Source organism: Eubalaena glacialis, chromosome 1 (assembly GCF_028564815.1).
Source record: "Eubalaena glacialis isolate mEubGla1 chromosome 1, mEubGla1.1.hap2.+ XY, whole genome shotgun sequence".
Taxonomy (NCBI): Eukaryota; Metazoa; Chordata; class Mammalia; order Artiodactyla; family Balaenidae; genus Eubalaena; species Eubalaena glacialis.
Window position 1 is genome coordinate 110,130,345 of NC_083716.1, and position 15,368 is coordinate 110,145,712.

The following is a 15,368-nucleotide window of genomic DNA, read 5'->3' on the forward strand; positions in this document are numbered from 1 at the left end:
TTATTTTTGTAAGGAAAGGACTCTGCTTGCCATTAAGGACAAATATCATTGTGCTCTGCTTTAACTACTAAGTTCAGGTCTCCTTCCTCAGTGTCCCACTCTCCTTTGTCCTTCAACCCCTTTAGGTTTGAAGATTTCCTAGTAAGTCAGGAGGCCAGAAAATATCTGGAGTACTTGGGTGATTTCTGGAATTAAACTTGGTAGAATTCATTCCAGAGTAAAGAATAGTATTCTTCTCTACAAAGATTCCCTTCAGAGTGCTGTGTGGATAATTCAATGTTCAGTAATTCAGATCTATGTGTTCAATAGGAATTCATGCCAAAGATATAAAATAGCCCATTTCTTGCTGGTATACAATGGATTCTGGTCAACTGCTGGCAAAACTGTGTCCTGTGTGCCACAATTGTGTCACTCACGCCCCAGTGCCGGGTTAATTTTTGGCCTTTTCTTTTAAGAGTGGAATCTACCTTCCCATCATTTGAATCTTGCTTTGAGTAACAGAATGCAATGGAAGACATGTGGGTGAGTTATGAGCCCAGGTGGACCTTGTTAAAGAGAAAAACCCTAGGCCCAAGATTGCAACAGTTATGTTAAATTCATGATACCAAACCTAGCTTTAATACCTAAACTAACTGCAGTTTCCAGCTTCCCCAGAAATGTAATCTTAATCAACCAGTCTGGAATTTCCTCACCTCCCTCATTTTAGGGCTTGCAGTTTTCACTATTTATTGTGATCAAGGTTGCCTGTTAATGGGACTTGGAGCTCTGGGTGTTTTTTATTCTAACACAGAATCAGAGTAGTTGGTGGTGGTGCCAATTCTTCCCTGGCAGTGGAGAAGTGTGGTCTGCAAACTTTCCAATACCTATTTGATGGTAAATAGCATGCCTGGGGTGGCAAACAGGGATAATTTCTGGATTGCTATTAATATCTTAGAATGGTTGTCAGGTGCATTATTTGCACATATAACACAGGGTGAAAAGTGAGGTAGGTGCACTTTTATGCACGAACTGAATGTGAATGTTATTTTAGAATAGCAGCACTATTTGGGATGAAGAATAAAGTAGTACAAAATGCAGAGGGTAATGCTGCCTGCCACAGTGTATAGTGTAGTAGAGAGCTGATTCATCATAGAAAATATATACTGCTCTGAATGTTACCAGGAAAATTGTATGAGCTCCGAAACCTACTGTTTTGGGAGAATATCTAGGTCAGACTGTATGATGATGCATCATGGTCTACTGGGGACTATGTGGATTGGGGGGGCGGTTATTATCTTGACTGCCCAGCCCCTCTGAGCCCACCCCACCCACATACTCATACTCCCCATGTTTGCTACAGAATTCCAGCTTTGTCAACGATCAGTGAGAAAAACTGTAACTGACGTTTTAGACCCAAGAAAGGCACTCTCTCTCTCAGTCTCTCTCTCTCTCTCTCTCTCCATCCATGATCTTAAAGAAGGTTTAACTCTGGATACATTATGTGGTTCATGGTTGAATTCATTCTAGTCCAGTCACCTTGGTACTTTGGGCACACCTCCAGAGTGGTGTGTGTGTGTGCACACGCACGCACACCGAAGCACACAAGCATTAAGCCAATGCTTCTGGTGAAGAATTTAGCTTTGCCCAAAGAGAGGTCTGGCCTTTGCCCTTGGCACCTGGGAGGTAATCTCTAAGCCCCTGGAATATCCTGTCTCATAAGAGTATCATTTTTTTGCCTGGGGGCCTTGGGCCATGCCAGGTGGTCTAACAATGTGATTTATGGTGGGGGGTTTTGGGTCACAAGGTATCAGCTCCACCTCCAGTGGGGCTAGAAACAAAAGTTCAGCCATGTGGTTGATGTTTGATTATGTCTATGTGCTGAAGTCTCAACTCTAAACACCAAGGCTCATGTGAATTTTCTGGTTGGGAATATTCTGTGTGTGTTGCTGTACATCGTTACCAGGAAAGTTTATGCTGTCAGAGACTTCACTGGGAAAAGAAATACTAGAAGCTCTGCGTTTGGAAGTCTCCTCACCTCTACCCCATGTCTGCCTTCCTTTGGCTGAAATTAAGCTGGATTCTTTTACTATAATGATATATACTGTGAGAATAACAGTTTTCACTGAGTTCTGTGAGTCCTAGAGAACCATTGAACCTGAAGATGGTCTTGCGGACACTCAATCTTGTAATTCTTGTAATCTTGTAAATCTTGTGATCTTGTGACTTCATACAAGGGTATAGTGGTTCTAAAGCATTTTGGCACTCTAAGCCCCTGTCTGTATTGACATGCAGTGATAATATTTAAGTATCACATTGAGGAAGAAGAGCTTCGCCCTTTTCTCCTGCATCTAGGGAAACTCTTTCCAGGCTGGATATTTTCCTGACACTTTCAATCACTAACTCCTGAAACTGCCAGTAGCAATGTGGGCAATGTTATGACTAAAGGGCACGTTATCCTCAGGTACTGAGCATGCTTCTCATTTTCTCTCCTTGGAGGGATATCAACCAGGACTGGCCCTTGGATCTGAGGGAACCCAGGGAATGTTCTCATTTTTCAGAGAAGAAAGATATTCTCACAAAAGGAAAGTTGGGGTTGAGAAAAACTTAATCTCAGTAGTAAAAGGATTGGTACTTTGTGGTACAGCTCAAGATATATCAATGACAAAATAATTCAAATATTTTGTGCCTGACTTTTTTTTTTTTTCTTATATGGAATTTACTGAAGACCCCAAGTTATGTTCTGAAAAAAACCATGAGATTTCTTTTTTTTTTTATCAGTCATCAATTTTATACACATCAGTGTATACATGTCAATCCCAATCGCCCAATTCATCACACTCCCCCACCCCACCCCGGCTGCTTTCCCCCCCTTGGGGACAATACGTTTGTTCTCTACATCTGTGTCTCAATTTCTGCCCTGCAAACCGGTTCATCTGTACCATTTTTCTAAGTTCCACATATATGCATTAATATACGATACTTGTTTTTCTCTTTCTGACTTACTTCACTCTGTATGACAGTCTCTAGATCAATCCACGTCCCTACAAATGACCCAGTTTCATTCCTTTTTATGGCTGAGTAATATTCCATTGTATATATGTACCACAACTTCTTTATCCATTCGTCTGTCGATGGGCATTTAGGTTGCTTCCATGACCTGGCTATTGTAAATAGTACTGCAATGAACATTGGGGTGTATGTATCTTTTTGAATTATGGTTTTCTCTGGGTATATGTCCAGTAGTGGGATTGCTGGATCATATGGTAATTCTATATTTAGTTCTTTAAGGAAACTCCATACTGTTCCCCATAGTGGCTGTATCAATTTACATTCTCACCAACAGTGCAAGAGGGTTCCCTTTTCTCCACACCCTCTCCAGCATTTGTTGTTTGTAGATTTTCTAATGATGCCCATTGTAACTGGTGTGAGGTGATACCTCATTGTAGTTTTGATTTGCATTTCTCTAATAATTAGTGATGTTGAGCAGCTTTTTGTGTGTTTCTTGGCCATCTGTATGTCTTCTTTGGAGAAATGTCTATTTAGGTCTTCTGCCCATTTTTGGATTGGGTTGTTTGTTTCTTTAATATTGAGGTGCATGAGCTGTTTATATATTTTGGAGATTAACCCTTTGTCCATTGATTCATTTACAAATATTTTCTCCCATGCTGAGGGTTGTCTTTCATCTTTTTTATGGCTTCCTTTGCTGTGCAAAAGCTTTGAAGTTTCATTAGGTTCCATTTGTTTATTTTCGTTTTTATTTCCATTACTCTAAGAGGTGGATCAAAAAAAATCTTGCTGTGATTTATGTCAAAGAGTGTTCTTCCTATGTTTTCCTCTAAGAGTTTTGTAGTGTCCGGTCTTACATTTAGGTCTCTAATCCATTTTGAGTTTATTTTTGTGTATGGTGTTAGGGAGTGTTCTAATTTCACTCTTTTACATGTAGCTGTCCAGTTTTCCCAGCACCACTTATTGAAGAGACTGTCTTTTCTCCACTGTATATCCTTGCCTCCTTTGTCATAGATTAGTTGACCATAGGTGCGTGGGTTTATCTCTGGGTTTCTATCTTGTTCCATTGATCTATGTTTCTGTTTTTGTGCCAGTACCATATTGTCTTGATTACTGTAGCTTTGTAGTATAGTCTGAAGACAGGGTGTCTGATTCCTCCAGCTCCATTTTTTTCCCTCAAGACTGCTTTGGGTATTCGGGGTCTTTTGTGTCTCCATACAAATTTTAACATTTTTTTGTTCTAGTTCCGTAAAAAATGCCATTGGTAATTTGATAAGGATTGCATTGAATTTGTAGATTGCTTTGGGTAGTATAGTCATTTTCACAACATTGATTCTTCCAATCCAAGAAAATGGTATATCTCTCCATCTGTTGGTATCAACTTTAATTTCTTTCATCAGTGTCTTGTAGTTTTCTGCATACAGGTTTTTGTCTCCCTAGGTAGGTTTATTCCTAGGTATTTTATTCTCTTTGTTGCAATGGTAAATGGGAGTGTTTCCATAATTTCTCTTTCAGATTTTCCATCATTAGTGTATAGGAATGCAAGAGATTTCTGTGCATTAATTTTGTATCCTACAACTTTACCAAATTCATTGATTAGCTTTAGTAGTTTTCTGGTGGCATCTTTAGGCATTCTCTATGTATAGTATCATGTCATCTGCAAACAGTGACAGTTTTACTTCTTCTTTTCCAATTTGTATTCCTTTTATTTCTTTTTCTTCTCTGATTGCCGTGGCTAGGACTTCCAAAACTATGTTGAATAATAGTGGTGAGAGTGGACATCCTTGTCTTTTTCCTGATCTTAGAGGAAATGCTTTCAGTTTTTCACCATTGAGAATGATATTTGCTGTGGGTTTGTCGTATCTGGCCTTTATTATGTTGAGGTAGGTTCCCTCTATGCTTACTTTCCTGAGAGTTTTTTATCATAAATGGGTGTTGAATTTTGTCAAAACCTTTTTCTGCATCTATTGAGATGATCATATGGTTTTTATTCTTCAGTTTGTTAATATGGTTTATCACATTGATTAATTTACATATATTGAAGAATCCTTGCATCCCTGGGATAAATCCCACTTGATCATGGTGTATGATCCTTTTAATGAGTTGTTGGATTCTGTTTGCTAGTATTTTGTTGAGGATTTTTGCATCTATATTCATCAGTGATGTTGGTCTGTAATTTTCTTTTTTTGTAGTATCTTTGTCTGGTTTTGGGATCAGGGTGGTGGTGGCCTCATAGAATGAGTTTGGGAGTGTTCCTTCCTCTGCACTTTTTTGGAAAAGTTTGACAAGGATGGGTTTTAGCTCTTCTCTAAATGTTTGATGGAATTCACCTGTGAAGCCATCTGGTCTTGGAGTTTTGTTTGTTGGAAGATTTTTTATCACAGTTTCAATTTCATTACTTGTGATTTGTTGGTTCATATTTTCTATTTCTTCCTGGTTCAGTCTTGGAAGGTTATACCTTTCTAAGGATTTGTCCATTTCTTCCAGGTTGTCCATTTTATTGGCATAGAGTTGCTTGTAGTAGTCTCTTAAGATGCTTCGTATTTCTGCAGTGTCTGTTGTAACTTCTCCTTTTCCATTTCTAATTTTATTGATTTGAGTCCTCTCCCTCTTTTGCTTGATGAGTCTGGCTAACGGTTTAATCAATTTTGTTTATCTTCTCAAAGAACCAGCTTTTATTTTTATTGATCTTTGCTATTGTTTTCTCTGTTTCTATTTCATTTATTTCTGCTCTGATCTTGATGATTTCTTTCCTTCTGCTAACTTTGGGTTTTGTTTGTTCTTCTTTCTCTAGTTCCTTTAGGTGTAACATTAGATTGTTTACTTGAGATTTTTCTTGTTTCTTGAGGTAGGCTTGTAGAGCTATAAACTTCCCTCTTAGAACTGCTTTTGCTGCATCCCATAGGTTTTGGATCATCGTGTTTTCATTGCCATTTGGTTCTAGATATTTTTTGATTTCCTCTTTGATTTCTTCAGTGATCTCTTGGTTACTTAGTAATGTAGTGTTTAGCCTCCATGTGTTTCTGTTTTTTAAATTTTTTCCCCTGTAATTCATTTCTAATCTCATAGTGTTGTGGTCAGAAAAAATGCTTGATATGATTTCAATTTTCTTAAATTTACTGTGGCTTGATTTGTGACCCAAGATGTGTTCTATCCTGGAGAATGTTCCGTGCACACTTGAGAAGAAAGTGTAATCTGCTGTTTTGGGATGGAATGTCCTATAAATATCAATTAAATCTGTCTGGTCTATTGTGTCACTTAAAGCTTCTGTTTCCTTATTTACTTTCATTTTGGATGATCTGTCCATTGGTGTAAGTGAGGTGTTAAAGTCCCCCACTATTATTGTGTTACTGTTGATTTCCTCTTTTATAGGTGTTAGCAGTTGCCTTATGTATTGAGGTGCTCCTATGTTGGGTGCATATATATTTATAATTATTATATCTTATTCTTGGATTGATCCCTTGATCATTATGTAGTGTCCTTCCTTGTCTGTTGTAACATTCTTTATTATAAAGTCTATTTTATCTGATATGAGTATTGTTAGTCTAGCTTTCTTTTGATTTCCATTTGCATGGAATATCTTTTTCCATCCTCTCACTTTCAGTCTGTATGTGTCCCTAGGTCTGAAGTGCGTCTCTTGTAGACAGCATATATATGGGTCTTGCTTTTGTACCCATTCAGCAAGCCTGTGTCTTTAATCCATTCACGTCTAAGGAAATTATCGATATGTATGTTCCTATGACCATTTTCTTAATTGTTTTGGGTTTGTTTTTGTAGGTCCCTTTCTTCTCCTGTGTTTCCCACTTAGAGAAGTTCCTTTAGCATTTGTTGTAGAGCTGGTTTGGTGGTGCTGAATCCTCTTAGCTTTTGCTTGTCTGTAAGGCTTTTGATTTCTCCATCAAATCTGAAAGAGATCCTTGTCAGGTAGAGTAATCTTGGTTGTAGGTTCTTCTCTTTCATCACTTTAAGTATATCATGCCACTCCCTTCTGTCTTGTAGAGTTTCTGCTGAGAAATCAGCTGTTAACCTTATGGGAGTTCCCTTGTATGTTATTTGTCATTTTTCCCTTGCTGCTTTCAATAATTTTTCTTTGTCTTTAATTTTTGCCAATTTGATTACTATGTGTCTCGGTGTGTTTCTCTTTGGGTTTATCCTGTATGGGACTCTCTGTGCTTCCTGGACTTGGGTGGCTATTTCCTTTCCCATGTTAGGGAAGTTTTCAACTATAATCTCTTCAAAGATTTTCTCGGGTCTTTTCTCTCTCTCTTCTCCTTCTGGGACCCCTATAATGCAAATGTTGTTACATTTAATGTTGTCCCAGAGTTCTCTTAGGCTGTCTTCATTTCTTGCCATTCTTTTTTCTTTATTCTGTTCCGCAGCAGTGAATTCCACCATTCTGTCTTCCAGGTCACCTATCCGTTCTTCTGCCTCAGTTATTCTGCTATTGATTCCTTCTAGTGTAGTTTTCATTTCAGTTATTGTATTGGTCATCTCTGTTTGTTTGTTCTTTAATTCTTCTAGGTCTTTGTTAAACATTTCTTGCATCTTCTCGATCTTTGCCTCCATTCTTTTTCTGAAGTCCTGGATCATCTTCACTGTCATTATTCTGAATTCTTTTTCTGGAAGGTTGCCTATTTCCACTTCATTTAGTTGTTTTCCTGGGGTTTTGTCTTGTTCCTTCATCTGGTACATAGCCCTCTGCCTTTTCATCTTGTCTATCTTTCTGTGAATGTGGCTTTTGTTCCACAGGCTGCAGGATTGTAGTTCTTCTTGCTTCTGCTGTCTGCCCTCTCTGTTTCTCTTTTAACTACAATGAAAAATGGCAAAAAGGAAAGAATACAACTTCAGGCATTGCTTGATCTATGTTCTCAAATAATTTTTTTTCAAGGTTCATGTTTTGGTTTTTTTCCATTTCTTGCCTCTGCCTCCCATCTCATTTATTCTCAGACTTCAAGTGCTTGCCTGCAACAGCCCTGGACTCATATATTCTCAGTCTAGTAGATGTGAGAACATGCTTCTCTTACAGTAATTTCAGAACAAGCCTATCCAGTTGATTGACCATGACTGGATCACATCCCCATCCCTGAATCCATCCTATGAGCAGAGGAATGCTCTGCTCTGAGAGGTCAGACAAGAGGTACACACCCACCATGGCACTGAAGATGGATTGGAAATGATGAAAGTGTGGCTTTCCATAGATAACAGGGAGTACTACAAGGAAAAGAAGGGAGATGAATGTGAGAGACTGTTCCTCTACCCCATATCACAAATATGCAGGAAAAAGCCCAATAAACCTTGTTTTCCAAATACAGAGTTTTATGGTAATTTAAGGCAGATTTTGCCACTATATAAGGGAAATCTACTTCATAGTGGAACTTGGAAAAGGTTTTTATTTTCTACCTCCATGAAAATAATTTTACTTAGTAGATTTAAAACTTCAAGGTTTTTAATTTTTTTGAATTATTTCAATTGCAAAACCTTTAAATTAATTACACCATTAAAAAAAGCATAACAATTAACCTCTATTGCAACCTACACATTACAGATTTACAAAACTGTGACAAGAAAACAGTGTCGTGCATTGGATTTAGTCAGACAGACTGAGTTCATGTTCTGCTTCACCCGTTTGCTTGCTGAATGGCCCTGGGCAGGTTACACGGATATAAACATGCTTTTAGTCATGGTCTGTATATTTTCACACTGGACTGAGAATGCTTCCTTTACAGGCAGGCTATTGCCTCTTTTGTGGCTAAAGTCCCTTTGAAAAAGATTTTTCCTACCTAAGGTGCTCCTTTCAGATTTCAAAGTGATGGAGGAACTCATTTCACTAGTCAGGTTCTTCAACAAGTGCACTGTTTGGCATGTTTCACAATATATTCACTGTGCTTACAACCCTTGAATTCTGGTTGAGTTAAATACACTAATGGTTTTATTATGAAATAATTGGCAAAATTTGTAGAGACCCTCCAAATACCTTGGCCAAAAGCACTGCAGTTAGTCCTTCTAAATCTTAGATCCATTCTTTTGGAACTCATATACTGTAACTCTTTAGGATAGTCACAGGAGACAAATGCACTTGGCTCCTGTCTCTTTTGTCCAGACACTAATAAAAAGAGAGATACTCCAGTAATGTAAATGCCTTATTGCTTTTATTAAAAATAACTATGTTTTGGTGGAGTGATCTTTACACAGTGTACTCCTGGGAGACACAGATCTTAAGCATCACACCTTACAACAGATTTTACCTATTGGAAAAGACACCTCCAGAAAGACTCCCTTCAACCTCACTGGAAAGGTCCCTAACAAGTATTGCTAACTGACCCTTGTGCAGGCAAACTCCAAGGAATAGACTCCTCGTTTCTTCACCTAAAGAAAGCAGTGAACACTGACTAGACCTGCACATCATCTTGAGAACTGAAAGTTAAATTTCCCAGAATTGAAGCAGAAAATATCTGATAAGACAACGTTCCCAACATATTTAGACAGGCTTGTTGGAAGGTTGTTGCCAAACCATTGATGATGACAATGCTTCAGATGACTTCCATTGTTTATCATCTTGATAATATTTGAAGTTTAGGCAAAAAGTACTAGCGAGTTCTCCCTCTTATTTTTCTGTTACTGCAATGTGATCGCAATAGGTTTTCAGTCTCTGCACATTTCCTCTGATGTAAGACACTACACTCAGGAAAGATCCTTCCTGGCATTCAGGGACAAGAAGCTATTGAAAGCAGAAAACTTGACTCTTGGTCAGCAAGGCTTACAGAGAGAGATCTTGATCAAATGTGGAAAATGTAAAAATTGAATGCACAGAAACCACAATTAAATAGAGTCAGAAAACAAGAAGGGGGATCTGTCATGCCCCGTGAGGATAGCAGAGCCCAATAGCAAAAACAAAGGCCTCCTCTTCTTTTCTGCCAATAACTCAGACAATGAATAGCCTTGGACTCTTCGTTTGCTATAGCCCTCCCAACTTGGCTCAGATGGGAAAGAAAAGGGACAGAAAAGGGCATGTCAACAGAGAACGTGGATATATGAGGCTGAATCCTGTGCCATCCAGGACTCCCTGGTCCACACCGGCAATTCTTCACTCAACTTCTACTTGGCCTTCGAGTTTGTGGAATCTGTGTCTCATGGAGAAAAGTACCCAGGCAATTTGACCTGAGGCTGGGATTTTGTACCAGACAGAGATGGAAACTGTTCTAACAATTATGCAGTGGGCAAGAAGTGGGAAGATCCCCAAAGTGTGTCTTCAGGACATGGGTCCCAAGAAACCACATGCAACAAAGCTCAGCCTTCATCAGTAGCTGTGGGAGTGCTAGTCCAGGAAAAAATGCAAATGCAAAATGAAAGCCAAATTCAGGAGTAACTGAACTACCTACAATTCCACTCCAGTGTCCAGGGATTCTCAGATACAATTTTTTTCTCAGATGAAGAACCGAAGGCCCAGGGCATGAAGTGAGTTGCTAGCAAGGTTATTTTTGGCAGAAATTGGGAAGAGAGAGGGAGAACCACCGTTTTGCAGTACAAAAAGTCATTTCCTGAGGGGGGAAAAAAAGAGCAGCTTGGGTGAATCATGATTCATTGGTGGCCTCATGTATCTGTTGAGCACTTCCTTCTTTCCTTGCTGATGTAGGAATAGGGGGTGAGCCTGGAGAATGATGAACCCTGGGGGTGTCCACTAGCAGGGAAATAGAAGTAGAATACCCATTTGATGAGCTCTTACTATATGCCAGGTCCAGTACCAAGCCTTCAATGTGCATCATCTCATTGATTCTACAAGAACTCCCATAAGCTCTGTGTGCACCATTACTCTCATTTCAAGAGGTAATGTTGAAATACGAAGCTGTGCCTCTTGTCTAATGTCCCCCCGCCCCTATATCCACTCTGTACCCTGATCCAACAACACCAGCCCCTGAATCCTCAGCAGGGAGACTTCATTTGGGGGCCCATTGTTTATCGTCACTGTGATAATTAATTTTATATGACATTAATTCTGGGTAACAGAATAATATATCATGGAGGGCAGCAGTCTGTTTTCACTGAGGGTCTCTTTATTTCTGACCATTGCTTTACAGCTAGCCACCTAGGGATAACTCCAACATGTAGGCCTCGAAACCGTATCCACTTCCAAAAACTTAAGTTCATATTTAACTATATAAACATATATTCCCAAAAGTCTCATCATCTCCCAGAGTCTACATTTCCAGTGCAATCTTGCACCTATGCTGGATCAACATTCCTTTTCCCATTCATATTGAGCAGATATCAGAAACTGTGGGTTTGTTTTCCCTTCATAATGTACCTATGTCCTAGATTTCAGTTTCCATGTGCCCAGAAGAAAGCTTTTGATAGAGGCAACCAAATAGACATGAGTATTAACAGCAGTATATAATGGGCTCTATGTGATTGCATATGTTATCACTATAATGAGCACAGGGGCTGAGGCTAAGCCAGATGGTCCTGGGCTGTCCTAAGTTTCTCAGAATCTCAAACAGCTTAGCCCCAAGCTGGGCAAGTCTCCCTTCGAGGGGACTACCTGAGGGCTGTAACTCTCCTGAGGGGCAGGATACCTCTCTTGACTTAAACAGGGCAGCCCAGTGGTGTGTAGCAACATCTTCTCTATGACAGCCATGGAAAGGAGATTCCCACACAGGCTGAAGGACCTGAGCTGGGAGCAGTGGCTCAAGGCAGGCTGGATGGCATCATATTGGGAGTCCATGATCCCACACAGGTCTAAGTCCAGTTCCTGGAGGGTGGCTGTAACTTTCTCTAGCAGAACTTGGAGGAGATCAAGGACTAAAGTTGGTCAGCCTGACACCACTCAGATCCAGGCCTTTTAGCTGACCAATTTTCGGGCATTTGGACAGATGGGTCAAGTCTGATTCTTTAATTATTAAGAGGTTGTCCAATGTGGTCGTCAGGCACCTGGGGAGAAACTGAGATATTAGCTCTTGAAAACTGAAGTGCCAGGTGAGCTCCAGGTGAGAGACAAATGATTTCTACAGGGCCAAGGTTAGTCTGACCATTTGATGAGGGTCAATACACTGATTGCCTCGTTTCATTCCAGGCTGAGTCCTGTAACCTTCACTCTGTGGCTGAATCACTTCACAGAATCTTGAAAGCTCTCTTTCCTCATCTATCAAGGAGAGCACAACATACTCCACTTCTTTATGAGGATGAATGAAGATAATGGAATGCACTGGAACCTGCTCAGAGGAGAGCCTGAGAGAGTCTCAGTCAAGTGTGGACATCACTGAATTTTGGTACTGGGAGATGAGATAAAAACTGATTTCAACTCAGATTCCTTTAGTCCTTGCTTGGGCTCCAGATGCCTATATCCCTGGCCAGGTGAGGCTCTAGGGAGACATGCATAAAGAACCAACCTGTACAAGATCCCACAACATCAACTTTGGTTGCCAGTCTGCATGGGCTCACCTACACTCCTACCTCATCTACAAAATTTCTATCACTGTTTATTATCCTTTGGGCTCTGCTCCATTACAACCGTCTCCAGAATCATATTTTTCCTATATATTAATTACCTTATCTGGAGCACAAAACAACATTTACAAACAGGGATTTTAAGACAGGCTCATTGTGGTCACAAACCTTGTGAGCATAGAGGTTTTCTTCAGAAATGCTCTGGTCTGATGTGGTTTCCCCACTTCAACGTCCTCTTTGCTTATCTATTTTTTTAAGTCAGTTGAACATAGACCCCTCTTCTTAAGAAAGAAATCACGAACTCCCCATTGCTAGATCCAAACATCCCAGTCTATAATCTGTACCTCCCTAGCAGGGTGTCCCTTTCAAGAGCCACTGTATTAGTTTAGCCTCCTACTTTGTTTTGTTTAGTTATGGGATACCACACTTCAGGATAGAGCAGCAAATAAGGCAGTGTGTTTGACATTTTAGTGTTTTCAATGTTTCGCGTGTTCAGTGTTACCCAGCCAGTGGTCCACTCTCACTTGAGCATCTGGTCCAGGGAGCCTTCTAGGAAGGAGGGAGATTTCAGATGGAGATCGTGGAGTTGGGGTAGCCTGAGGAACTGAGACATAATTTGCACGTGATGCTGCTCCTGCTCTTCAAAGGCAGACAGGTGGATGTGGGAGAGAAGGAGTCTCTGCACATTACTCATCTCACCCAAGAAAGGAGCAAACATGGCCAGTGTGGACAAATGCCAAATGCAATTCACTTCCACCTCCTGGATATAGTCCAGCTGCACCATGCTCAGGACCTTCATAATATTTTCTATGGGCATTGAAATGATCTTCAGCTTCTTACAGCACAGGTGTATGGAAACTTTGCTCCACCCACCTAATGAGGTAGGTGAGGAAGTTATCCAAGGTCCTTTTCTTCAGGCAAAGATCTATGAAAAGTCTCAACGGAGCCAACAGCTGCTTTGTCATTGACCTGTGCTTAGCTGCTGGTGCCATTTGTGAGCTTGAGCACCCATGAGTGCTGGCTCCAGAGCACATGATCCAGAAATCCTGGCCCATATCCCATAAATCTAGCACCTGCCGTTTGCACCTCCTATAGGGAAAAAGGAGATTGGTGGGGATGCATTAAAATCCACACAGAATGAAGAAACAGCCTCAAAATGTGACAACAGACTGCCCACTGATGCTGTAACTTTAGATTCCTGACATCACCTGCTGCCTTGCCCTTTTTCCTCTCTGCCTCACTTTCCTCCATCTCTCATTCCCTTCCCCTCCTTTCTGATTATCCACTTCTAGTAAATTTAAGTGTCACTGGGAGGAGGCGTGGCATGTTCTTTCAGGCTCCCCTGCATCGTATGCACTCTTATGCTTCCAGAAGGCATTTCCCATAGTGAGCCAAGGCCTCTGAGCTTCTTCATTGCCATCTTCAGAACCCTCTGGTCCATCCCTTTTTCATCCACTTACCCTCGCTCCAGATGTTTCATCCAGGATGCCCTGGATTTTCCCAGGCTACCTGAACCAGACTCTCCTGGGGTGAACCTTTTGGGAGAGGAAGGTGTCAAGTGCTTCCAGCACTACTTGTAGGTACCCCACATGAGGCATGTCTATCAGGCTCCCCAGAGGCAGTGGACAAAGGGTCAGGCTAGCACCATGGCCTTCAGGGTCTCAATGCGTCTCCCTTCAAAGGTCTTCATGAATAGTGGTGGGAAGAGCTCTGGGAGCAGATCCCCCAGAGCAGAAAAGGCCAAGGATTCTTCCCTCATCAGGTTCACTCCCGCCAGGTCCAGGAGTCTGGGTGGGGCCCGGACACTCATCCTGACTCTATGCCAAAGGGAATCCTGTAGAAACTGCCAGGGAACAAGGCATTCATTTCAGGCCAAGCATGAGTACACCTTAGACTATCTCCCTATCCTTCAGAGGAATCTACTCAGGGCCAAGGTCACTGCTCTGGCAGGGGTGGAAGTGCCCTACTTAGTCCATGTTATACTCTGGGCTCAGTGGTCACAGAGCTATAACTCTTTCCCTACTGGATTCAGAACAAGCATCTTACAAATACTGATGAGGAAAAAGGCAACCACTAGCCCATTCATTTCCATCCATTGCTCTGATTAATTAATGTCCCACTGGGAAGTGGGTACCAAAGAGCCTGAAAGCTGACTCCAATAGTTATTTGGGGAGGACTTTCAGACTGTCACTTAGAGCCCTAAATCTGTGGGAAGAGGAGTGTCATGTCGACCAACACAGCCTACATTCTCAGTTACCGCAGTTAACCTGACTGATAAAAACGAGGAGATACCCCTAACATGAATGCCATTCGTGCACAAAATATGTATTTTAAATTTCAAGAAAGAAAATTCCAAACAGACGTTTTTCATTAAAAATATCTGCTTAGTTATGACATTTAAAATGATATCAGCCAAAGTACAAATCGAAATATTTGGGATTCAGGCAAAACTACACTGAGAGGCAAAACCAAAACCTGAAATGTGTTCATCGGAAAGAAATGATCTTTTAAAAACTCTCCGTGCCATCCAGAGATAAATGACACCCTTCAAGATTAGTTATCCATGGATATGAAGAGGGTGTCCTTATCTGAGCTTGGAAACGTACTGCTCTGCTGTGGTTAGTGGGGTGGTCAGACCTCAGACCCTGTGGAGAACCCAGCTGGTGACTCCAGAGCCAGAAGATTCTGCCTTTCTTCTTCAGTGCTTGAGACTTTGATAGACCTTTCTAATCCCATTATCCCTCTGTCCATCTACTAACTCAAACAGAAAGGGATACCTGATTAGATTTCAGACTGCACATTGGATTGATCCTGATTGGATCTTCATTTTTCTCCAGATTAGTTGATTGAATCAGGTATACATTCAGGAAACAGAAAGAATGATGGAGGGGGAATCAAGGACTCATTCATTGACTCACTCGACAAACAGTGATTGAATTCTA

General features: G+C 40.9%; 1 protein-coding gene across 1 annotated transcript in view; it reads right to left on the bottom strand.

The window, feature by feature from the left end:
• The window catches only part of LOC133091363 (putative PRAME family member 26), a 39,270-nt gene extending 25,246 nt beyond the window's left edge, over window positions 1–14,024 (bottom strand). Inside the window, 5 exon segments of the mRNA XM_061190581.1 lie at window positions 11,522–11,779; window positions 11,781–11,910; window positions 12,951–13,283; window positions 13,285–13,515; window positions 13,936–14,024. Of these exon segments, the coding sequence (XP_061046564.1) occupies window positions 11,522–11,779; window positions 11,781–11,910; window positions 12,951–13,283; window positions 13,285–13,515; window positions 13,936–14,024 (1,041 nt within the window).
• Between the last annotated feature and the right edge of the window lie 1,344 nt (window positions 14,025–15,368).